The sequence below is a fragment of the Anomaloglossus baeobatrachus genome, chromosome 2 (genome assembly GCF_048569485.1).
Source record: "Anomaloglossus baeobatrachus isolate aAnoBae1 chromosome 2, aAnoBae1.hap1, whole genome shotgun sequence".
Lineage (NCBI taxonomy): Eukaryota > Metazoa > Chordata > Amphibia > Anura > Aromobatidae > Anomaloglossus > Anomaloglossus baeobatrachus.
In genome coordinates this window covers 667,814,417-667,839,964 of record NC_134354.1, presented here as the reverse complement: position 1 = coordinate 667,839,964, position 25,548 = coordinate 667,814,417, and the positions used below count along the sequence as shown (strand labels likewise).

Below are 25,548 nucleotides of genomic sequence, written 5' to 3'. Positions count from 1 at the left end.
GGCAGCTGCTTCCGTATGTGGCGCTGTACGGGGAGCGAATATGGCGGCTGCTTCCGTATGGGGAGCGAATATGGCGGCTGCTTCCGTATGTGGCGCCGTACTGGGAGAGAATATGGCGGCTGCTTCTGTATGTGGCGCCGTACGGGGAGCGAATATGGCGGCTGCTTCTGTATGGGGAGCGAATATGGCGGCTGCTTCCGTATGTGGCGCCGTACTGGGAGAGAATATGGCGGCTGCTTCCGTATGTGGCGCCGTACTGGGAGAGAATATGGCGGCTGCTTCCGTATGTGGCGCCGTATGGGGAGCGAATATGGCAGCTGCTTCCGTATGGGGAGCGAATATGGCGGCTGCTTCCGTATGTGGCGCTGTACGGGGAGCGAATATGGCGGCTGCTTCCGTATGTGGCGCCGTACTGGGAGAGAATATGGCGGCTGCTTCCGTATGTGGCGCCGTACTGGGAGAGAATATGGCGGCTGCTTCCGTATGTGGCGCCGTATGGGGAGCGAATATGGCGGCTGCTTCCGTATGGGGAGCGAATATGGCAGCTGCTTCCGTATGTGGCACCGTACGGGAAGCGAATATGGCAGCTGCTTCCGTATGTGGGGCAGTACGCGGAGCGAATATGGCGGCTGCTTCCGTATGTGGGGCAGTACGCGGAGCGAATATGGCGGCTGCTTCCGTATGTGGGGCAGTACGCGGAGCGAATATGGCGGCTGCTTCCGTATGTGGGGCAGTACGCGGAGCGAATATGGCGGCTGCTTCCGTATGTGGGGCAGTACGCGGAGCGAATATGGCGGCTGTTTCCGCGTGTGGCGCCGTACGCGGAGTGAATGGAGGCTCATTTTGGTCAGGAAAACTCATCCTGTTAATTTCTATGGGAAATTCACTTTGCTTCTTGAGTTTTTTTTTAGCCTTTTCTTTTTTTTTCTTTCCAGAAGAGGTTTTAAAAGTGCATTTGCCACGAGGGTTTTTCTGCTTTCTTTTACTCCGCATATTTGGTGTATGATAAACGCAGCAGCTTCCAGTCCCGGCATGATCACTGGGACAGATGAAATCTCATGCACATGCTGGGGGTTTGTTTTTTTTTTTTTCTTTGTGTATTTTGATCCCGACTGCAGTTTTTCCAAGATGCCGCCTGTTAATCCTTTCTGCAATTTTTTTTTCTCTCAAACGTTCAAATGAACAGGTGATAAACGGGAATAAAACGATGAAGCATAAAGAAAAGCACTGCAAATAAGGGAATGTGTGAACATTCCCTTAAGGGTCCAGTAACACAAGGTTTTTCAGACCGTCATAAAACGTCCCTCTTTTAATTGATCCTTTTCTTCTAGGCCACGTGCACATTGAATATTTGATGAGGTTTATTTTTTCTTTTACTTATGTATTTGTTAGCCAAAACCAGGAGTGGAGCAATCGGAGGAACGAGGCCTAAAGGGACGGTCGGTTTCCTGAAGCAGTTTCTGCTTGAAAAACTCACCACCTTAGGCTAAGTTCACATTTCCGTTGTTTTGTATCAGTCACATGCGTCGCTTGACACATGTGACTGATGCGCTGTACAACGCTGTACAACGGATGACAAAGAACAGAATTCTTTGTTGGATTCCGTTGTGTGCGGGGGGCGGAGTTCGGGGGGGGGGGGGGAGCCGAGCGGGGCCGTGGCACTGAGGAAGGACGTCAGTGCCGCAGGGACTGCAGGACAGGTGAGTGTGTGTGTGTGTGTGTGTATGTGTGTGTGTATACACACATGCGGAGTGCGGGAGGGGGCGGAGCCGAGCGGGGGGCGGGGCCAGACGAGGGTGTCAGTGCTCGTCTACATGGTTGGAACAGGTGAGTGTATGTGTGAGTGAGTGTGTGTGTGTGTGTGTGTGTATACACACATGTGCGGAGTGCGGGAGGGGGCGGGGCCGAGCGGCGAAGTGTCGGCCTCCCTGCACACGTAACCAGACTAAATATCGGGTGGCAAAGCACCCGATGTTTACCTTGGTTACCCGATATTTACCTTGGTTACGGGCCTACACCGCTTAGCGCTGGCTCCTTGCACCGTAACCATGGTAAATATCGGGTAACCAACCAAAGCTGGTGACGTGTGCAGGGAGCCAGAGAGCATGCGCAGCGAAATTTGACGGATCTCGCTGCTCAAAAAACGTTACATGCTGCATTCCTCCCGCCCGGCGGTCAGTCGTTCCACGACTGATCAGTCGGGCGGAGGGTGCAACGCAGCATCATCAGTCACAATCCGCTGCTCATACAAGTCCGTTGTTTACAAGAGCAGCGGATTGTGACTGATACATTTTAGCGGAAATGTGAACTTAGCCTTAAAAAAAAACCAAAAAAAAAACAAAACTAAAACCGCTATGGACAAGTCTGATTTCTGTTGCCTTCATTACCTTGTAAATGATGGTAGACTGGGACCGGACCACTATATCCCTTTATATTAGGACCACCTGACTTGTATTCGACGCCGGATGATTCTGCTTCCCAGGTTGCTTCCATAACCCCTATATAAGGAATGGAGGGAGCCGCTACCATCTCTCCATTCATCCTCCTGGATGGGGCGACTGTAGATGAGTTCCTATGAATCAGCACAGCTGCCCCTTCGTTCTCAGGTCCGGGAGGGTCTGATCTCGGGGACCATCCCTAAGCTGCTCTTCTAATCATGACGTCGTGGCCTGTCCTAGAGATATTTCATGACTGAGATGGGAATATCGCTTTATCCACCTACTTGTATATTAAAGGGGATTTCCACAACTATTTGAAAACTTGCCAGAATTCAAGGGACAGACAATGAATGTTACCAGTTGATGAGTGAGCACTACCACGCCCGGGTACTCGTGTTGAGCAGTCGGACGCTCGGACAGGTGCGACTCTGGAGGTCCGAGCCTAATGGATGTTGCTACATAGTTCCTGCTCGAATTTCCCTTTTGACTTCTGTTATACTCGATATGAGTCAAGCCCAGCCGAGCATCCAACTACTCACTTTGAGTACCGAGCACCCGGGTGTGGTAGTGCTCACTCATCACTAATTACCGTCCTATCCTGCCCCACCGCTCTGGTGATCAGAAGTGAAGACTTGTCACTCATTCACTTACCTGACCACTGGGGCCCCGATTGGCTGTAGGGTCAGGTGACTGACGAACGTGATGTCATCACTTCCAGCCCCATAAGACACCACCAACACAGCAATGGCGCAGGATTAGAGTAGTATCACTTATTTCAATTCTTTAAATTTTTTTTTTTTCGAAAACCCCATTTAAAGGGATCCAATCACCAGGATTTTCGTATACAACCTAAAGCCAGTGCTATACATACCTTTAGTGGTCAGCTTGGATGTTTAGGTTTTGAAATCCAAGAAAGTAAAGTTTATAAAATCGGCAGCTTCTTGAGTGACAGCAGCTGAGGAGCAGATAATATCTGGGGGGTATTCATAGCTAACCCCTCCCCGTTAGAATTAGCTTAAGTATTATACAATTGACTTAACTTTTCACTACCAGGACCTGTGTGAGGTCATACCCATGTGACCAGAAGGGGCAGGGCCAACAGAAACATGTTGCTTCCTGATATCAGTTTTGTTGGCTGAGGCCCTGCTCCTTCTGGTCACAGGGGTATGACCTCACACAGGTCCTGGTAGTGAAAAGTTAAAGGGAACCTGTCATCAGAAATTTAGCTTTAAACCTAAAAGTTTCCCCCTCTGCAGCTTGTGGGCTGCATTCTAGCAAGGTTCCTGTACTTTTTGTGGCCCCTTTTAAACCAAATTAAATACTTTATAAACTTTTTGCTATGTAAATTTTGTAAATCGTCCATGGGGGAGGGCTCTCTGGGACCGTTGCTGTTCCTCCAGCAGATTTACGCCGCCCCCCCCCAACGCTGAATTTCATATCTCAGGACGCCGCCCCTGGGCGCCCGTGGTCCCGCGCATGCGCTGTGTGACTGTAGAGGGACTGTGCACTGTGTGCACGTGTGACCGCTGGTGACGTTTTGCGCAGGCACGAGGTTATGGGCGGCGCTGTGAGTGTCATCAGCAAGTGCCGCCCATAACCTCGTGACCGCACTTTCCCCTCTGCCTCCATCGTTCTGCGCAAGCGCTTGCTGGCCAGACGACCCGACGTCACCTCTTTCCCATCTTGCCCTGCTGCAGGGTAAGATGGGAAGGAGGTGACGTCGGGTTATTTGGCCGGCGAGCGCTTGCGCAGAACGCTGGAGGCAGTGGGGGAAAGCGCGTCCACAAGATTATGGGCAGGCACTTGCGATGCAATCACAGCGCCGCCCATAATCTCGTGCTTGTGACACGTCACCAGCGATCCTGGCGTGGGCGGCACCTCGGGCGCAGTGGGCGGCGTCCTGATGGATGAAATGGAGCATGGGGGGACGGCGTCCATGTGCTGGAGGAACAGCAACGGTCAGCAGAGAGCCTGCCCCCATGGACGATTTACAAAATTTACATAGCAAAAGGTACAAGTTTATAAAGTATTTAATTTGGTTTAAAAGGGGCCACAAAAAGTACAGGAACCTGCTAGAATGCAGCCCAGGAGCTGCAGAGGGGGAAACTCTTAGGTTTCACGCTAAATTTCTGATGACAGGTTCCCTTTAAATCCATTGTATAATGCTTATGCGAATTCTAACAGGGGAAGGGGATAAGTATGCACACCCCCCCCCAGATATTATCTGCTCCTCAGCTGCTGTCACTCAAGAAGTTGCCGATTTTATAAACTTTACTTTCTTGGATTTCAAAATTTATACATCTGAGCTGCCCACTAAGAGTATGTAGAGAATCAGCCTGATAGTGCCAGTATAGCACTGGCTTTAGCTTATATACGGAAATCCTGGTGATTGCTGGGGTGGCACGGTGGCTCAGTGGTTAGCATTACAGTCTTGCAGCGCTGGGATCCTGGGTTCAATTCCCATCAAGGGCAACATCTGCAAGGAGTTTTTATGTTCTCCCCGTGTTTGCGTGGGTTTCCTCCGGGTACTCCGGTTTCCTCCCACACTCCAAAAACATACAGATATGGACTTTAGTTTGTGAGCCCCAATGGGGACAGTGTTGCCAATGTATGTAAAGTGCTGTGGAATTAATAGTGCTTGTGCTATATAAATGAATAAATATTTTATTATTATTATTATTATTATTATTATTATTATTATTATTATTATTATGGTTCCCTTTCAGCACTTTTGTGGTGTGTTGAGTCTTGGATCCAGCACACAGATGGGTTTTACAAAGTTTATAGAGGACATTTTTCTGTTCTATTTTTACTTCTTTAGCGTCGGCTCAGACTCCTCCTTGTGATGACATTTGTATGTAACCAGTTTTTGTCGCCTTCTCCTCGGGGTTTATTACCACATGACAGATTGGTTACAGAAGGTTCTGCATGAGGCCGAGTTCCCACGATCAGCAGCGTTTCGGACGCAGAGCGTATTCGTTGCATCCAAAACGCTGCGTTGCACAGTGGATGAGATGTATAGAAATCCCATGCACACTGTGCTTCTTTTGTCCGCAGTGTATGCGATGCTGCTTTCAGAGCCTCAGCATGTTAATTTATGGTTGCGGAGACGCGAGTGTTCTCAGCGGGAGAACAGTGAAAATACGCTGCACCCAGAATCCTGATCATCTGCACGGACGCTGCGTCTAGAACGCACCAGCTCCTGATCATGGGAGCAGACCCTTGGGGTAAAGATGTCCAAATAATGTCCATAGCTCTTAGAAATGACTGCGACCAGTTTCTGGAGGGTCACAAGTCATTAGTAATATCGTGCCCACAGGGTGACATTGATGCCATGGTGTGAGAATTATTGCCACAATGGATTGCGTTGCAGGCTCAGACTATGGCATGTCATTCACATGTGAAACCTCTAAGCCCCTCCTGAGCGTCACATGGGGTAATGGTTTGTAAAGATGTCACTTTCAGCAAAAAGGAGAAAATACAGTTCCAAAGCAATTGTGTGTCCGTGCCGGGCTTCAACCTGAAAGTGACATTATACAAAGCTGTAATCATCCGTACACCGCACCATGTGTAAAGATTCCCTTTAGGATGCAACGTTTGTAGTGAGGGAAAATGTTTGCCCACAAAATTTCTGCAAAAACACATCATGCCACAATAATGCACGCCAGCCAGGGTCAGATGAGCGTATGAAATGTGGCCCGATTTTCATCTGTAGTGTCACCTGTGTGGCTGTATGACGTCCGTGTGGCAGCCGTATTTATACATCAGCATTACATTGTAATATGTACAAGATCAAATACACTTTCCTTAGTTAAGGATACATTGCAATTATTAACTATCGGATGCTACACACATGAGATAAGAAAAGTGCATGCTGCAAATTTTATTTTTTTAACGGATACTTGGTTTGTGTGAGGGACTGTCATCTGAGCAGCCGTATTCAATAACAATGGTCAGTGTGCGGTCTTATCGTTACCATACTTTATAAAACAATGCCTTCAGTTTGGAGAGGAACATCTGCTTCACCCACAAAGTTTCCAGATGATTGTAATTGTATTGTAGATGAGACAGCTGCACACTTGCAAGATTAAGTGATTTATAGCTGTGGTTTTCCGCAATGTCGTGGACGCACCACAGCCTCTCCGTTTCGACAACATTGGGGATGCACCACAGTTGTTCCGTTTCGGCATCGCCGTGGGCTCGCGGCAGCTGCTCCGTTTCGGCATCGCCGTCGGCTCGTGGCAGCTGCTCCGTTTCGGCATCGCCGTGGGCTCGCGGCAGCTGCTCCGTTTCGGCATCGCCGTGGGCATTGGGACTGGGAGGTGCTGCACAGACACTTCCTGCTCATACATCCTAAGGCATGCGGACATCATAAGTACTATGATGAAAAATGCTGTGGCAGTCTGCTATGCATTTGTCTCTAACCTGGTGCCCTACCCTTACTGATTATTTATCACTATGGATGGTACAAATTGATTTGCTGGGTCCAGTCCAATGGCCACCTTGGACATCTGTAGTTCTTGGGAGCCTGGTGAACCAACTCTTACCTGATGGCACCCCTGGGTCCTCTTGAACAGCCGGCCTGGCGTGTTGTCATTGTTATGGCATGATGCATGCGACCTCTAATAAAACGAAGAGCCGCAGGGTTACTGTTCTGGCTGCTGGATCCCAGGTTTTGATATCTGATTCGTACAGTTTCTACTTATCACTATTGGAAACTGCATTTATCTGCTCAATGTGTGTATATATGGCCACCTACTCCAATAAAGAGGTTGTATCACATGTTAATATCTATGGCAGGGGTTGTTCTGATAATAAAACATAAAACCTCTTCTACATGGATCCCCTGAGCTTCATTCAAAATTCTACTGACTTCAGAGCTGAAATCTTTTTTTTTTTTTTCCTTTAAGTAGCATCTTTTATATCAGGTTCTGTGTGAAAAATGATTTGGGGAAACCCGGTCTATCCTCCTTCGTTATAATAACGGCAGTGTCTGGTGACGAGCTTTTCAGTGGTTTTCTGTAACAACCAGTAGGATATTTAATACAAGCGGTAATCTGGGATCTGTACAGAATAATCTGCTGACAGTTCCTCAGGATTTTCTGTAATTTATTGCCATTATATACTGTATATAGTGTTCTCCGGTCATACACCTCCGCCTCATGTTGTGTAAGTGACTTGTAAGTTTGAAGCTGGAATTAATATTTTAAGGATTCAGAATGTATAGCGTTCTGAACCAGGTTATATGTTTTTATTTGCGTTCCCCAGACGACAGGTCAGATTTCCCAGCCGTAGAATATGGTTGTTCCAGTGTAAATCACTAGATAACATAGACATTACTTATCTGATGCATAACTGAAATATTTTGCTTTTCTTTCCAGGAGGAGAAGCAAAGAATAAGTCACGTGCTCAGGAATATGGAGAAACAGATCAATGGCCAGTATGAACGTGTCGCAGAAATTGGTGTCGGAGCCTATGGAACGGTGTATAAGGCACGAGATTTACAGAGCGGAAAATTCGTGGCCCTTAAAAATGTGCGGGTCCAGACCAACGAGAATGGTCTGCCCCTGTCCACAGTCAGGGAGGTGGCGCTGCTGAAACGCCTCGAACACTTCGACCATCCAAACATTGTAAAGTGAGTAAACAGTATAAAAGGCTTAGTTGTGCAGACGGCAATGCGTCATCTTTACATTTCTTATGAGTGTTTGTTTGACAAGGTGTGCTGACCCTGGAACTAGGGAGTAATGTCGGGTTAAAGGGCAATTACACACAGTTATTTATTTTAGTCTTTATTAGAGATGAGCGAACCGGTCGCGGTTCGGCTCGAGGTTGGTTCGCCGAACGGACCTCCCGTTCGAGTTCGGTTCGTCGAACGTTCGACGAACCGAACTCGAACTGCATAGGAAACAATGGCAGGCAATCACAAACACAGAAAAACACCTAGAAAACACCCTCAAAGGTGTCCAAAAGGTCACAAACAACTCACAACACATGGGAAAGTGACAAGGACATATACTCATGCGAAAACAAAAGAGCTGGACAAGGAAAAAGAGGAGGACACACAGATATGAGTATATGCAAGGAAACATGCCATTATTGTGCAACTTGAGCCCTGCTCATTCTTGGCTTCCAATCTTGATAAATTGCCTGAGCTCGCCACGTACGTCTTGGGGATCTTGTCGTGTCCTGCAGCCAGCGTTCTCTCGGAACCTGTCTTCAGTGCTGCTGTGGGTCTGCTGGCAGATAAGCACACGTGTCTGTCCACTGACAATGTGGACATGGCTCTCAGAGGACTTTTCTTCCCCTGGGTCAGCCAGGGGACGGGAAAGGCACGCGTATTTTTGAGAGTGCTTCATGCAAAGCATCTTTTTCTTTTTCAAAAGGGGGCTCAACCGATGCCAGTCAAGTGGGGTGTGTGTGGCCCAGTGAGTGGCAACGAGGGAGACTGTGGTTGGAGTCCCCTCGCTGTGTTTCTAAAAGAACCAAGATGAACAAGTCATGGCTCTCAGAGGACTTTTCTTCCCCGGGGTCAGCCAGGGGACGGGAAAGGCACGCGTATTTTTGAGAGTGCTTCATGCAAAGCATCTTTTTCTTTTTCAAAAGGGGGCTCAACCGATGCCAGTCAAGTGGGGTGTGTGTGGCCCAGTGAGTGGCAACGAGAGAGACTGTGGTTGGAGTCCCCTCGCTGTGTTATACATGCTTTTAGAAGGGCATGACATGGCTTGGAGGTTGACTTTCATAAAATGCAAACTGTTGGCTACCAAAATGCTGCCTTTCCAACAACTGTGGTTATAGGCAATGAGGAACATACTGATGAAGATGAGACGCAGATACCCGATTGGGATGACAACTTAAATATTCGGTCAGGGCAAGAAGAAACTCGGTCTGAGGGGGAGGGGAGTGCAAACACAACAATTGATGATGAAGTTCTAGATCCCACCTACTGTCAACCCACAGTCAGACACTCGAGGAGGTCAATAGAGGCGGTGGAGGAGGATGCAACCGACGTCGAAGTAACCTGGCGCCTTCCTGGACACAGTCGGAGCACTGGTAGCACGTCTACAACTGCATCCTCAGCCACCACTCTGCCTCTGAGCATTATTCGGGGTGGATCAACAGGTCGCATGGCCTCTAAGCCTTACCTAGCCTGGTCCTTTTTTGACATAAAAAAAGATCGGCCAAATTATGTGATCTGTAACATTTGCCATGGTTATCTTAGTAGAGGTCAAAACCTCAGCAGTTTGACAACTTCTTCCATGAATCGTCACATGAATAAATATCATATGGCCTGGTGGGAAGCTCACCGTGCTGCAATGCGGCCTAGTGGAGCCAACCATCCACCGCCTGCCCCTTCCAGGGCATCCGCGCGCTCGTCATCTTCTAGGACTGTGGGGACAGCTGTCACACCTGTTTTTCCACCCACAACTTCCACCACTGTAACCGCAACAGGCAGTTTGCTTGGTAGGTCGTCAGTTGGTTTGGAAGGGGAAACAAGTGAGTGTGTACAGCTCTCTCAGACATCGATAGCACCAACTTTGGATGAAGGCAACATCATGTCTCCGCCTGCACTTTCCTCCCAAAGCTGCATTTTTCCAGGGACACCCTACTCGACACCGTCTACACACAGCAGCCAGATCTCTGTCCCTCAGATGTGGTCAAATAAAAGGCCACTTCCTTCGACCCATGACAAAGCGAAGAGGTTGACTCTATCCCTCTGTAAGCTGTTGGCTACAGAAATGCTGCCTTTCCGCCTAGTGGACACACAGGATTTTAGAGACCTTATATCTGTCGCTGTGCCCCAGTACCAGATGCCTAGTCGCCACTACTTCTCTAAGAAAGGTGTGCCCGCGCTACACCAGCATGTCGCACACAATATCACCGCTTCCTTGAGAAACTCTGTGTGTGAACGGGTGAATTTCAGCACCGATACTTGGACCAGTAAGCATGGACAGGGACGTTACATGTCGCTGACTGGGCACTGGGTAACTATGGTGATAGATGGTGAAGGGTCTGCTGCACAAGTCTTGCCGTCCCCACGACTTGTGTGTCAATCCTCTGTCTGTCCAAGTTCCGCCACTGCTTCTGCATCCTCCACCTCATCTGGGTCCTCCACCTCCGCCCCAAGCCTGCCTGGTCAGGCCACCAGCGTTCTCACTGCGCAGAAGGAATCACGCACCCCTCATTACTATGCTGGCAGCAGAGCGCAACGGCATCAGGCGGTCTTTAGCTTGACATGTCTTGGGAATAAGAGTCACACAGCTGAGGAGTTGTGGTCAGCTCTGCGGTCCGAGTTTAATAAATGGTTGTCTCCACTCAACCTGCAGCCTGGTAAGGCCGTGTGCGACAATGCTGCAAACCTGGGTGCGGCCCTTCGCCTGGGCAAGGTGACACACGTGCCTTGTATGGCTCACGTGTTGAACCTTGTTGTCCAGCAATTTTTAACACACTATCCCGGCCTAGATGGCCTTCTGACCAGGGCACGGAAACTGTCTGCAGTGCTCACTTCCGCCGTTCAAGCGCCGCAGCTGAGCGACTTGCATCGCTCCAGAAGTCTTTCGGCCTGCCGGTTCATCGCCTGAAATGCGATGTGGCGACACGCTGGAATTCAACTCTCCACATGTTACAGCGACTGTGGCAGCACCGCAGAGCCCTGGTGCAATACGTCATGACGTATAGCCTGGGCCAACGAGATGCAGAGGTGGGGCAGATCACCCTGATGGAGTGATCTCAGATCACGGACCTATGCACCCTTCTGCACAGTTTCGACATGGCGACGAATATGTTTAGCGCTGACAATGCCATTATCAGCATGACGATTACAGTCATTTACATGCTGGAGCACACGCTAAACACTATTCGGAGTCAGGGGGTGGGACAACAGGAAGGGGAGGAACTACAGGAGGATTCATATGCGCAAGACACAACAACATCACCAAGGTCCAGACGTTCATCATCACCAACGCGGCAGGCATGGGACCATGGGGGACAGGGATCAACAAGGGCGCATGGTAGCAGGCGAGATGTTGAGGAAGGTGCAGGAGGACATGAAGATATGGAGGACGAACTGTCCATGGACATGGAAGACTCAGCTGATGAGGGGGACCTTGGTCAAATTTAAGTTGAAAGAGGTTGGGGGGAGATGACAGAGGAAGAAAGAACGGTTAGCACCTCTATGCCACAAACACAGCGTGGACTTGGTCCGCATGGCTGCGCAAGACACATGAGTGCCTTCTTGTTGCACTACCTCCAACATGACCCTCGTATTGTCAAAATTAGAAGTGATGATGACTACTGGCTTGCCACACTATTAGATCCCCGGGACAAGTCCAAATTTTGTGACATAATTCCACCCATAGAAAGGGACGCACGTATGCAGGAGTATCAGCAGAAGCTGTTACTCGATCTTAGCTCGGCTTTTCCACCAAACAACCGTGCAGGTGAAGGGAGTGATTCTCCCAGTTGTAACTTGACAAACATGGGACGGCCTCGTCATCTTCAACAGTCTACCCGTACCAGGAGGACCGTATCTGGTGCTGGTAACAGCAATTTTATGGAATCTTTTCATAATTTTTTTTAGACCCTCCTTTGCAAGGCCACCAGAGACATCAAGTGTGTCACATAGTCAACGGATGGAGAGGATGATACAGGAGTATCTCCAAATGAACATCGATGCAATGACTTTGCAAATGGAGCCTTGCTCCTTTTGTGCTTCAAATCTAGAAAAATGTCAAGAGCTCTCCAGTTACGCCTTGAAGATTTTGTCGTGTCCAGCTGCCAGCGTTGTCTCTGAACGTGTCTTCAGTGCTGCTGGGTGTGTGCTGACAGATAAGCGCACGCGTCTGTCCAGTGACAATGTGGACAGACTGACGTTCATCAAAATGAACAAGTCATGGATCCAGAAGGAATTTACTACCCCTGTGTCATCCTGGGGAGAGTAAATGCTTGTGGATTTGGAATGTGCTTGATGCAAATCAAAACATCCTGTTTGCAACTAGGGCACAAGTCCTGCCACTGATGGGGTGTCTGTGTGCCCAATTTGGGGAAAAAAGGTAGACTCCGCTTGGAGTAACCCTTGCTTGCTGTGTTTTTTAAAAATGATACAAGATGAACAGATCTGAAGGCAAGATGAAGGCAACATCATGTCTCCGCCTGCACTTTTCTCACAAACCTGCATTTTTCCAGGGACACCCTACTCAACACCGTCTACAGACAGCAGCCAGATCTCTGACCCTCAGATGTGGTCAAATAAAAGGCCACTTACTGCGACCCATGACAAAGCTAAGTGGTTGACTCTATCCCTCTGTAAGCTGTTGGCTACCGAAATGCTGCCTTTACGCGTAGTGGACACACAGGATTTTACAGACCTTATGTCTGTCGCTGTGCCCCAGTACCAGATGCCCAATCACCACTGCTTCTCCAAGAAAAGCATGCCCGCGCTACACCAGCATGTCGCACACAACATCACCACTTCCTTGAGAAAATCTGTGTGCGACAGGGTGCATTTCAACACAGATACTTGGACCAGTAAGCATAGACAGGGTCATTACATGTCACTGACTGGGCACTGGCAAACTATGGTGAGAGATGGAGAAGGGTCTGCTGTACAAGTCTTGCCGTCCCCACGAGTTGTTTCAATCCTTATTCTGTATGTAGAAGTTAATACACTGCTTCTGCCTCTTCAACCTCGTGTGGGTCCTCTACCTTGGCGCAAACCCTGTGTGGTCAGGCCACCCTTCCTTGCAACTGCGCACAAGGACTACCACACACCTCCTTACTATGCTGGCAGCAGAGCTCAATGCCATCAGGCGGTCAAAGTTTTACTTTGAAATGTATGGGAAATGTGAGTCACACCGCTATTACAGAGAATAGTAGTCAGGCAGGGTCAAAACATTAATTGAGGAACAGGAACAGAATGGGACGGCCAGGAAAGAATCAGAAAACAAGCAGAGGTGAAATGCGTATCGGCCAACAAGGTACATAAACAGCAAGCAGGAAAAGTAGTCAGGTAACAAGCACACAAAATCATAAAACTGAACTGGGGGTAAAATTAACCAGAGGTTCATAGCTATGTCTGGCAGTGGTCTGCAGACAGGATGGGCATAAAAAAGGGTGTGGTGTCTTCCCATTGGTTGTAGCTGAATGATGGTATTTCATCTGTGAGATACCCACCAGCTACATTCAGCCAGAGATTCTGCATCTGTCAAGGTAATGCAGCCCAGTGGGTGAGCATAACCTGCGTCCACCTGCGCCGCTGGCATCGACTACTCTCCCATCATCAGCACTATTCATGAAAGGAACACGTTGTCACCTGGCGACCGGAGTACAAATTGACGGAGCGGACTCCGTTGGTGACTTAACAGCCGTGTGCGGCAATGATGCAAACCTGGCTGCGGGCCATCCTCAGGGCAATGTGACACACGTGCCTTGTATGGCTCACGTGTTGAACCGAATTCGCCAGCAATTTTTAAAACACCATCACGGCCTACATGGCCTTGTGCAGTGGGCACGCTCGCTATGTGCTCACTTCCATCGTGCGCACACAGCAGCTCAACAACTTTCATCACTCCGGAAGTCTTAGGGTCTGGCAGTTAAACGCCGTAAATGCGATGTTTCGACACGCAGGAATTGGAATCTGCACATGTTGCAGCGTGTGTGGCAGCACCGCAGAGCCCTGCTGAAATACGGTAAGACATATAGCCTGGGATAACTTGATCCAGAGGTGGTGCAGATCACGCTGCTGGAGTGGTGTCAGATCAAGGACCTATGCACCCTGCTACACAGTTTTGAAATGTCGACGAAGATGTTTAGCACTGGCAATGTCATTCTCAGCGTGACAATTCTGGTCATCTACATGATGGAGCACACTGTAATTATTATTCGGAGTCAGGTGTTGGGACAAGAGGAAGGGGAGGAAGCACAGGAGGAGTCATATGCGGAAGGGATAACAAGATCTACGAGGTCCAGATGGTCAGCGGCACCTATGCGGCAGTCATGGTGAGGGAGAGGGATTAACAAGGGCGCATAGTATCAGCAAAAAGTGTTGATGAAAGTGCAGGAGCCCATGAAGAAATGGAGGACGAACTGGCGATGGGCATGGAAGACTCAGCAGATGAGTGAGAGCTTGCTCACATTTCGGTTGTGCGAGGTTGGGGGGAGAGGGCAGAGGAAGGATGCACGATTCTCACCTCTCTGCCATCAACACACCAAGGACTTGGTCCTCCTGGATGCACAAGACACATGAGCGCCTTCTTGCTGCACTACCTACATGACCCTCGGATTGTATGAATTTGAACTAATCCTGAATACTGGGTTGCCACACTGTTAGATCCCCGGTACAAGACAAAATTTGGCGAACTAATTCCTGCCATAGAAATAGACGCACGTATACAGGAGTATCTGCAGAATGTGGTACGCAATCTTAGATCTACTTGTCCACTAAACACCAGTGCTGCACAGAGTGAATCTCAACGCTTTGTCATGGATAGGAGGAAATGGTCTTTTACTTGTCCACATCGGAGGGACCGAGGGATGGCTGCTGTGCTGAGATGGCGTTGAGTACGGTGTCCCTGCACAGTTGCACTTTTGGTCATATCCCAAAATGAGTTGAAAAAGGACAGATGCTGTTGGAAAGGGGAACAGGTGTGTTGGAAAGGGGAAAAAAGTTTTGGTCCGTGGATTTGGTGGTTAAGCAACTGTAACATTTGCTGAAGAAACAACATCTGTTACAGTGGGACTGGCAGATTTGGATAAAGTGGTATATAATCTGTGACCGCTATATAACGAAAATTAATAAGAAAAGAAAGAGAAAGGTATATATCCCCATCAGCAGTCAGTGTCCACCGTGCTCCCAGTTGGAAAAGGAGAGGTTGGCAACTTGAAGGTTTGGTGGAGGATACAGAGCTGTGTGGCTATGAAACTAATAGTAGCCTGAACCGAGTTAGACGCCATTCGGATCTGGAGACTGTGAGCCCTGTTAGCGTCACAGGGTCCACATGCCCACCCAGCCCAGGAACTCCCTGTTAACAACACAGGGGCCATTGAGTACGCTGACCGTGTGCGTAGGGGCCACACCTGTGGACAGCAGGCGCATCAGCAGCAGCAGGCCTGTTAATGCCACTGGGCTGCACAAGCAGGACTGTTAGGACAGGAGCTGGTCTTAACCGTTCTGCGTTACCAACTGTGGTGGTGGCCTGCATCCACCACCCGATCCCTGCCTACCTCTGGCCTAAAGCCGCAATGGGTTCAACACATGGAGGTGTGCTCTTTCGGAGCATAATAGAAGACTGCGCACCTCCTTGTTGGCTCCAGCCCCTTTTATAACCTGGGTCCGCCCCAAACCAGGCTGAACCACAATGCACCTCCTGGAGACAAAAGTAGAGTGACACGTCATGAGTGGCATAACTAGCGTCCTATTTGGAAACGCAACTTCAATGATGACCTCATGGCTGCCATGACCCAAACACCTCACCAGTCATCGTCTGAGCATCAATAATGCGGTGACAAGTCATAGGTGTGGGCCTCTGCAAGCCATTTGGGAGGACACCTGATGCCCTGTGGTCTATATGGGACCCCCACATCAGGGCCAGGGCCAAAGAGTTCATTACCGGACCTAGTCTCTGATGCAGGAAGTGCCTGAGCATGCTCAGTAGCATGAAATACAGTCTCTGAAAAAAGACTATCAGCTTTAGCATGGTGTCTATGCCCAAAACAGGACTTATACCCGGCACGGAATGCAAGCACCTGTGCAAAGAGGCTTTTCACACTTAGTGTGGGAGCATGCGCTGTATCCCGAAATGAAAACTTAGCGTCAGGAATGGCACAGTCAGGCTGAGCATACTCACTAGGCGAAACACTGTAATTATGCTGCAGCTGGGGTACATCGGCACACGCATGCGCACTAGCTGCCTCTCCACACTTAGACGTGGAGGGGAAATTTGTCTTGGAGATGCTGTCTATGAACAGAAGGAAAAGCTAAAGGAAGCCTGACTTTCTATCCCTCCGAATTATGAAATGCAGCAATGAATTCCATGAGTTTGCTATAACATTAGCGTAGCAAAATGTGCATGAGGGTGTCATGTAGAGGTGCTAGAAATAGCTTGTCACCAGTGGGGCACTAATGGAATACAACAGCCAGTTCTATGATGCCACAAAATGGCAGTATTTTGTGCTATCATTATAGCTTATTAAAAACAGAGCACGAGGTTGTCATGCAGAGGTGCTGCACAAAGATTTGCAGTAGTGTGAATTGACAAAAGTACAATAGCCACGTTTAGGATACAACTAGGTACAGTGAGTGTTTGCTAGTATAATGGCTGAGTTTAAAAAAGTTTGAGTGTGCAATGCAGGCAGACGTGCTGCAAATAACGTTCCAATACTGTGAATTGACAAATGTCCAATAGCCACGTATAGGATGCCACTAGGTACAGTGAGTGTTTGCTAGTATAATGGCTTCGTTATAATTAGTTGGAGTGTGCAACGCAGGCAGACGTGCTCTGCAAATGTCTTTGCACTAGTGGGACTATAGCAAAGTCCAATAGCCACGTTTAGGATGCCACTAGGTACACTGAGTGTTTGCTAGTATAATGGCTTACTTAGAATGAGTTGGAGTGTGCAGAGGACAAGAGGGTACAGTGGCAGGATTGTGGTGCTCTGGGTAGAGGAATGGAAGCCTGCCTTTCTATTCCCTCCTAATGGTGAAATGCAGGGAGGAAATCCCTGACCTGGGCTACACAGACGCTGTTGCTGTTTTCAGGACCTGTCACCTATGGCTCTCTGACCCTGCCGCTTTGAGCCCTTAAAAGGACTGCTAGAATGTGCTCTCCCTAAGCTGTCTAACGCTGTGTATGCAGCGCATACAGCTGTATCGGCTATAGGACTCAGGAGGACGGAGCTGCGACAGTGATGTCTGACACCAAAGACGCAGAAGGCAGATAATGGCGTTCGTGAAGAAAATGTCCGGTTTTATAATGCAGGGACATGTGACATGCAGATCCTATCACACATGCCGTTGCTTCTCTGGCTCAAAGTCCACTTAGGTGTGTGTGTGTCTGTGATTGGCTGACATGCTGGCCCGCCCCACAAGACGCGCGCGCTTAGGGAAGGAAAACAAGAAAAAAAAAAAAAAAATGGCGATCGCCATTATAGAAACAGCAGTGATCTGAAGGCGCTGTTCACGCACACTATACACTGAAATGTGATAATAGTTTGATTCACAGAGTGACTTACACTATTACAGCAGAAACCAAGCTAGGATTTAGCTGTTTTTTGGCTGCTAGAACCGTTCTCGAACGTTTCTAGAACTATCGAGCTTTTGCAAAAAGCTCGAGTTCTAGTTCGATCTAGAACATGCCCCAAAATCACTCGAGCCGCGAACTGGAGAACCACGAACCGCGCTCAACTCTAGTCTTTATTACCCATTGTCCAGGTATTACCCACAGTGGACTTTTGGTCTCTCAGCTCCTCTACTTCATGTTATAGTGGTTTTCTCATCATAAATGGATAAAACTGTAAAGTGTAAAAAATGAACAACTTTACAATTTAGCTCTTAGGGTACCATCACACTTTAGCGATGCTCCAGTGATCCCACCAGCGATCTGACCTGGTCAGGATCGCTGGTGCGTCGCTACATTGTCGCTGGTGAGCTGTCAATCAGGCAGATCTCACCAGTGACCAGCCCTCAGCCAACAGCAACGCGTGGAACCGATGCTGTGCTTGGTAACTAAGGTAAATATCGGGTAACAAAGCGCTTGGTTACCCGATATTTACCTTGGTTACCAGCGCACACCGCTTAGCGCTGGCTCCCTGCACTCCTAGCCAGAGTACACATCGGGTTAATAAGCAAACCGCTTTGCTTATTTACTCGATGTGTACTCTAGCTACGTGTGCAGGGAGCCGGCACTGACAGCCTGAGAGCGGCGGATGCTAGTAACCAAGGTAAATATCAGGTAACCAGGCAAAGCCCTTTGCTTGGTTACCCGATATTTACCTTGGTTACAGCTTACCGCAGGCTGTCAGATCGTTGCTCTCTCGCTGTCAAACACAGCGATGTGTGCTTCACAGCGGGAGAGCAACGTCCAAAAAATGACCCAGCACTGTGTAACGAGCAGCGATCTCACAGCAGGGGCCAAATCGCTGCTCAGTGTTACACACAGCGAGATTGCTAATGAGGTCGCTGCTGCGTCACAAAAAACGTGACTCGAGATCGCTAGCAAGATCGCTGCCGCTATGTGAGAAGTAGCCCTTAGTAAAACTTCTGAAGTACTGAAGACTGGAGGGGTTTTTAATTCTACAGGTTTAGAGCTTGTATAGCTTTGTTATACAGCAAGCTTACAAGCGCAGCTCAGACACTGCGCAGATCTGAGCAGCTTTAAAGGGAACCTGTCTGGTCCCCTCTGGCCTCCCAACTGAGCAGTGTTCGTACCTTTTTATGCTCAAATGCCCTCTCTAACCAGCCCTATATAACGCTATTCACTAATATGAATTTTTAAAAGAAAAAAATGACTTAGAAACCTCGCTGTCCCTAAGCTAATTAGGCCTGTAACTAGTCGAGTAGGGCGTTTGTTCCCCTGACTAGATGGCCCTCTTTCTTTTGTTCTCTTCCTCAGAAGCAGGGTGTACGATTCCTGGCTTTATTAGTTGCACTGCACATGACTGGAAGTTCAGGGGACGGCTCAAGTACATGTCTTATGAACTTTTGGTAATGCGCAGTGCCTCTAATGAAGCTAGGAAGCATCCACCCGGCTTCAAAGGCACACGGACGTTGCTTAAATGATCTGTATGCATGTGCGAGATTTTCAGGAGTGGACGGTGACGCCAATTCATGGAAATCGTGTTATCATGCCCACAAGGGCAATATAACATGGAAAAAAGGCTGAATAGTCAGGGGCGCTAACGCCTCTGCAACTAGTCACTGAGCAAATTGGGGACAGCAAGGTTTATAAGTCGATGTTTTACATTCATATTAGTGAATAGCATTACACAAGGCTGGTTAGACAGGCAATTTGGGCATACATGTATAAGTGCAGCTGGGTTGGAGGATAGAGGGGACCTGACCGGTTCTCTATGATGTCCCTGGGCTTTTCCGATCCTACTGATGCAGAGCTGGTGAGGGTTTGATTTTTTTTTTTTTTTTTTTTTTCCCCCCCTCAGTATTTGTAGCCAAAACCAGGAGTGGAACAATCAGAAGAACAGTATATTAGGAACAAAGGCACCACGTCTGCATTTTTTGCCTTATAAATACAAAGTTAAAAAACTCACTAAATACTCAGTGTGCACATGGCCTTAGGGCATGGGTCCCCAACTCCAGTCTTCGAGGGCCGCCAACAGTGCATGTTTTCAGGATTTCCTTAGTATTGCACATGTGATAATTTAATCACCTGCACAGTTGATGATTCCAACACCCATGCAATGCTAAGGAAATCCTGAAAACGTGCACTGTTGGCGGCCCTCGAGGACTGGAGTTGGGGAACCCTGCCTTAGGGGGTTCGTTCTGCATTGGAGAGTGCACATCGGGCCAGGATGTGACATACAGCCGGTCTGAACTGTCAATCATTCAGGAGTGCACCGCCCCCCAGCAAACAGGAGGCCGGGGAGCGCTGTGCTCCTGAAGCTAGGATTGTGAGAACTACTCCTATAAAATCAGAAGGCAATATAACAAAAACATAAATCAATCACAGTGAGAGATGTCTCCAGTCGCAGTTTTGCTGCACCCAGTTTTTCTGAGATTTTCCTATTACCGCTCTATGATCATGAATTTGTCAGATGAGACTATTCAGCAAATCCATCTTCAGACAGGGCTCTTGTTATTTTTGACAGAATAGTGATGGAGACCAAACTGACATATATGCAAAATTTAACTTCATGATTTTTTTTTTATACAATTCAGTTGACTGTTTTCTTATGCCCTGATTTCATAAAACACTTGTATTTCTAACCATCACGTATGGATTTTGCATAAAATGTGTGAAATTACGTACAAGGAAGATGAACAAGAAACTAGTGTAGCCAAAAATATACACAATATATGAAAATGTATTGAACACTCATTCTGCAGCTTAATTAAAAATGAATTTTCTCCTTTTTCTTTTCTCTTCAAAGCTTCTCTTGATACTTTTCCTCTTATTGAGGCCTGTGGATCTTCTCTGTGAAGCATCCAGCAGTGGTTCCTCATGATGTTCACATTCTATCCACCGTGGTATCGTCGTTTCATCTCCTTGATATCCTGATGAAATCTTTCTCCTTGCACTTCACGAACAGCACCAAGGTTCTCAGGAAAGTCATCCAAATGGGAATGTAAAAAAATGTAACTCCATATTCATCAGACGACCAAAGGCTTTAATACATTTCAGCATTTTTTTCACGATGGGCTTAAAGGGAACCTGTTAGGTCCAATATGCACCCAGAACCATGAGCAGTTCTGAGTGCATATTGCTAATCCCTGCCTAACTGTCCCTGTATACACTAGTATTTCTAAAGATCTATTACCATATGCTAATGAGCGAGGGGACTAGTCCCCTGGGCGTTAGTTCTCTGGCCAGTTGCCCTCAGTAGCATGTTAGTACGCTCCTGTGGGAGGTTCGGTCATGCGCACTACTTAAGTTTGAAGCCAGGACACTTGCACCCGGCTTCATAGTGCGCATGACCGAAACTTCGGGGTCATGCACTCTAACCCAAAATCCAGTGTCTGGCGGCGGAGAGGTGAGTGAGATCATCCTCTGATGCTACGCATTCATTAGCATGTTGGGACACCCACAGGTGCATACTAACATGCTAATGGAGCTGACTAGCCAGGGCAAGGCACGCCCAAGAGACTAGTCCCCTCGCTCATTAGCATACGATAAAAGATCTTTAGAAATACTTTTTCTAAAGATCTCTTTATCTATGCTACTCTTTATCTAACCACAAGCAGTTCTGGGTGTATATTGCTAATCCCTGCCTAACCGTCCCTGTATACACTAGCATAGATAAACAGATCTTTAGAAAAAGTAGTTCTAAAGATCTTTTATCGTATGCTAATAAACGAGGGCACTAGTCCCCTGGGCGTTTTTCCCTGGCCAGTCGCCCCCATTAGCATGTTTGCACGTCCCTGTAGTCGTGCTATCATGCTAATGAATGTGCAGCATCAAAGGATGATCTCACTGACCTCTCTGCTGCCATCGCGTTTGACGGGGAATTTCAGCTCATTGCGCGTGACCCCGGAGTTTGGGTCATGCGCACTATGACGCCAGGTGTACACGTCCCGGCTTCAAACTGAAGTAGTGCTCATGATGAGGGTCAGTGGATGGAGGGTTGACAATACTGTGGGCTCGAGGTTGTCATAGCGGCAGATGCAATTGATCTGCTGGCGCACTACTGGCTCTATAGAATTGCCCGCAGTTGAGTAACTACAAGAAAATGGCCGCAGAGGCAGCGCGTGCGCAGATAGGACTCCACTGCCATTTTCTTGAAGTCTATTTCACCAACCACGGACAATTCAATGGAGCCCTGTCAGATCAATGGTGCCGTCCGTCTGTCCGGTAACCCCTCTGAGCCGCTCAAGTGCAGTGGCACCCCCTCCTCTGAGCCCTCAGTATTGCTGACCCTGCCTCCTTAGACCCTGCTCCAACATCACCACTCTGGTAAGCCATATTCGGATTATAAGACTCACCCCCATTTTCCCCCTTGCTGTTGGAGGCAAAAAAAAGTGCGTCTTATAATCCTGAAAATATGGTACATTGTGAGCCCTCATATAGCCACCTATATACACTGAGCCTTCACATAGCCTCCTATATACAGTATGAGCTCACACCTTTCCTCTAGATATAGCATGAGCCCTACATAGCCTCTATACATTGAGCCCCCACATATCCTTTCTATATTCAGTATGAGTCCTCATATAGCCTCCTATGTACAGTATGAGCCTCCACATAGCCTCCTATATACAGTATGAGCTGAGGAGCTCTACTACTTGTGCATGAAAGCCAATAACCCTCATACACTACATGTGTGTGGCTGATTTTTCTGGCTACATGTGTGTGGCTGATTTTTCTGGCTACACGTGTGTGTGTGTGTGTGTGGCTGATTTTTCTGGCTACGTGTGTGGCTGATTTTTCTGGCTACACGTGTGTGTGGCTGATTTTTCTGGCTACACGTGTGTGGCTGATTTTTCTGGCTACACGTGTGTGGCTGATTTTTCTGGCTACACGTGTGTGGCTGATTTTTCTGGCTACACGTGTGTGGCTGATTTTTCTGGCTACACGTGTGTGGCTGATTTTTCTGGCTACACGTGTGTGGCTGATTTTTCTGGCTACACGTGTGTGGCTGATTTTTCTGGCTACACGTGTGTGGCTGATTTTTCTGGCTACACGTGTGTGGCTGATTTTTCTGGCTACACGTGTGTGTGGCTGATTTTTCTGGCTACACGTGTGTGTGGCTGATTTTTCTGGCTACACGTGTGTGTGGCTGATTTTTCTGGCTACACGTGTGTGGCTGATTTTTCTGGCTACACGTGTGTGGCTGATTTTTCTCGCTACACGTGTGTGGCTGATTTTTCTCGCTACACGTGTGTGGCTGATTTTTCTCGCTACACGTGTGTGTGGCTGATTTTTCTCGCTACACGTGTGTGTGGCTGATTTTTCTGGCTACACGTGTGTGGCTGATTTTTCTGGCTACACGTGTGTGGCTGATTTTTCTGGCTACACGTGTGTGGCTGATTTTTCTGTCTACACGTGTGTGGCTGATTTTTCTGGCTACACGTGTGTGGCTGATTTTTCTGGCTACACGTGTGTGGCTGATTTTTCTCGCTACACGTGTGTGTGGCTGATTTTTCTCGCTACACGTGTGTGTGGCTGATTTTTCTGGCTACACGTGTGTGTGGCTGATTTTTCTGGCTACACGTGTGTGTGGCTGATTTTTCTCGCTACACGTGTGTGTGGCTGATTTTTCTCGCTACACGTGTGTGTGGCTGATTTTTCTGGCTACACGTGTGTGTGGCTGATTTTTCTGGCTACACGTGTGTGGCTGATTTTCTGGCTGGACACTCCTGACTGTGCAAAAATTCCCACCAGGAAAATCGGAAGGTTACACAGTGACTCATGCAGCGAGCGTCTCGCATAACCGGAGAAGACTTTCCTTGCATATTTGCAATGGACTATGAAGAGAGTTATGCCTCGGTGACCAAAACTATGTGCTTCGTGTTGTTTCCCACACTCAGTGATGTTATAACCCGGCGTCCATGTCTGTGCCATCTGATGATTACATCATTTGGGCTTAGTCTCTCCGCACAGATCACTATACTAATAATACATATAATAATCAGTCACTTCTCATTTAGCGCTCTCTTGCTGTAGACTTGCTTTTTACCAAGACTTGGTAGTGTTGCATGCCCCTTTGCTGTGTGTGCCATGATGTAACGTTTGCCATGGTCTGCAAAATCATGTTGTAATGCTCCACCAGCATGTGTTGCAGTTAACCCTTTACCTTGTTTTCAGATTGATAATCCTGAGTTCTGCTTTTCTTAGAGCTGACCTGTCCCTTATACACTTCTATATTTTAGGGTAGCATAGTCTATTGGCCAAACCAGCACTCCCACGTTTTTCATGTGTTTAGCCAAGAGGCGCAATCAAGTAATGAAGTATACACACGTCGACGGCTCTGGTGTATTCATGATGTGGCCCTTCTGCCCAACCTCTCATGGGGCAGCATAGTCTGATGACAAGGCGCTGGATGGACACAGGACAGACACACAGCTTCATTGCTCCCATTTTTTTTTTAACACTTTTGTAACTTAGATTATGTGGCTTTTGTTTTAGAATGCCTGATAAATTTAGGAATAGAGGTAGCACAGACACCCATTACGCTGGTGTTACATTGCAACTTTGACTGCAATATGAATTGAACAGCAAAAGCTTGCACTATGGCAATGCTGTATGGCACCATAAGCTAGTTGTTGGGTATATCACAAGGAGTCCAAGTCTGCTGGACTATCACTTACCTATAGCTGCAGAAACTGCTGTGTGAATACTGACATGAAAAATCCAATAGCGATATGTAAGAATGAAAATATGAAAATGGAATCTCATTACTTTGACAATATTTTGGCGTAGTGTTGCGGCTCTATTGCATTGATCAATTCAATAGCTAAATTTCTCTTTTTTTTAAACTTTGAATTTTTATTGAGATTTTCAATTTACGTTTTTCATACATAAAATAAAACATAAAATTCACAATTCTTATCGAACCTAGACAAACAATGACAGGACAGGTGAGGAGGGTTAGGAGGGGAGAGGAGAAATAGGAGGGAAGAGGGAAGGGTTTCAAGAGTCCATGCTCCTTCCATAGGACCCATAGGCCTCAGTCTCACAGATCCTCCTGTCCCGCAAAGTAGTCCCATGGTGCCCACACGGCCTGGAAGCGGTCAACTGTGTCATGCAATAGTGCCGTGAGATGTTCCATGCGTCTAACGTCCAGTAATCTATACTTGAGGCTCTGGAGTGAGGGTGTCCCTGGCTGCCTCCAATTCTTTGCAATTAAGCATCTGGCCGCCGTAAGGATGTGGGACAAAAGCTTAGAGGCCGTTTTTCCCAATCCCCCATTCCCAAGACCCAGAACATAGATCAGGGGATCAAGATCAACCTCTATATATAGTACTTTATGGATCAACCCTCTAACCCGCTCCCAGAAGGGGACTATCCCTGGACAGGACCAGAATATGTGCAGAATGGTGCCCCTGCCTCCCCCGCATCTCCAGCAACAAGCCGGTATGGAGGGGTCTATGCCATGAAGGAAATCTGGAGTGTGGTACCAAAATAGCAAAATTTTATAGATATTTTCCTTATATAGTGTGCATATTGACGTCTTGGCGGCGTTTCCCCAGATTGCTGCCCATTCCTGAGGAAGTATCCGCCTTCCCAATAGAGACTCCCATTTCCGCATGTATGGAAAAGACCCCTCGGGCCCCTCCCGTGAATCAGAAAGCAAAATGTAAATTTCCGAAATCAGCCCCTTAGTATCAGTGCCCCTTCTGCAAATTTTCTCAAAATCTGTGGGAATCGAGGCCCCTGCCCTGCCAAACAAGGAGCCAGCCAAGTCTCTGATCTGCAGATATTGGAAAAACTCTCGATTAGAGAGAGAG

At 47.9% G+C, this 25,548-nt stretch overlaps 1 protein-coding gene across 2 annotated transcripts in view; it reads left to right on the top strand.

Moving 5' to 3' along the window:
- Nucleotides 1-25,548, top strand: part of CDK4 (cyclin dependent kinase 4) — a 100,297-nt gene that overhangs the window by 1,408 nt on the left and 73,341 nt on the right. For both annotated transcript variants that reach the window (XM_075337109.1, XM_075337108.1), the window contains exon 2: nucleotides 7,820-8,073. In XM_075337109.1, coding sequence (XP_075193224.1) covers nucleotides 7,856-8,073 — 218 coding nt within the window. In that variant the 5' untranslated portion in view covers nucleotides 7,820-7,855. The remainder of the gene's footprint in view (nucleotides 1-7,819; nucleotides 8,074-25,548) is intronic.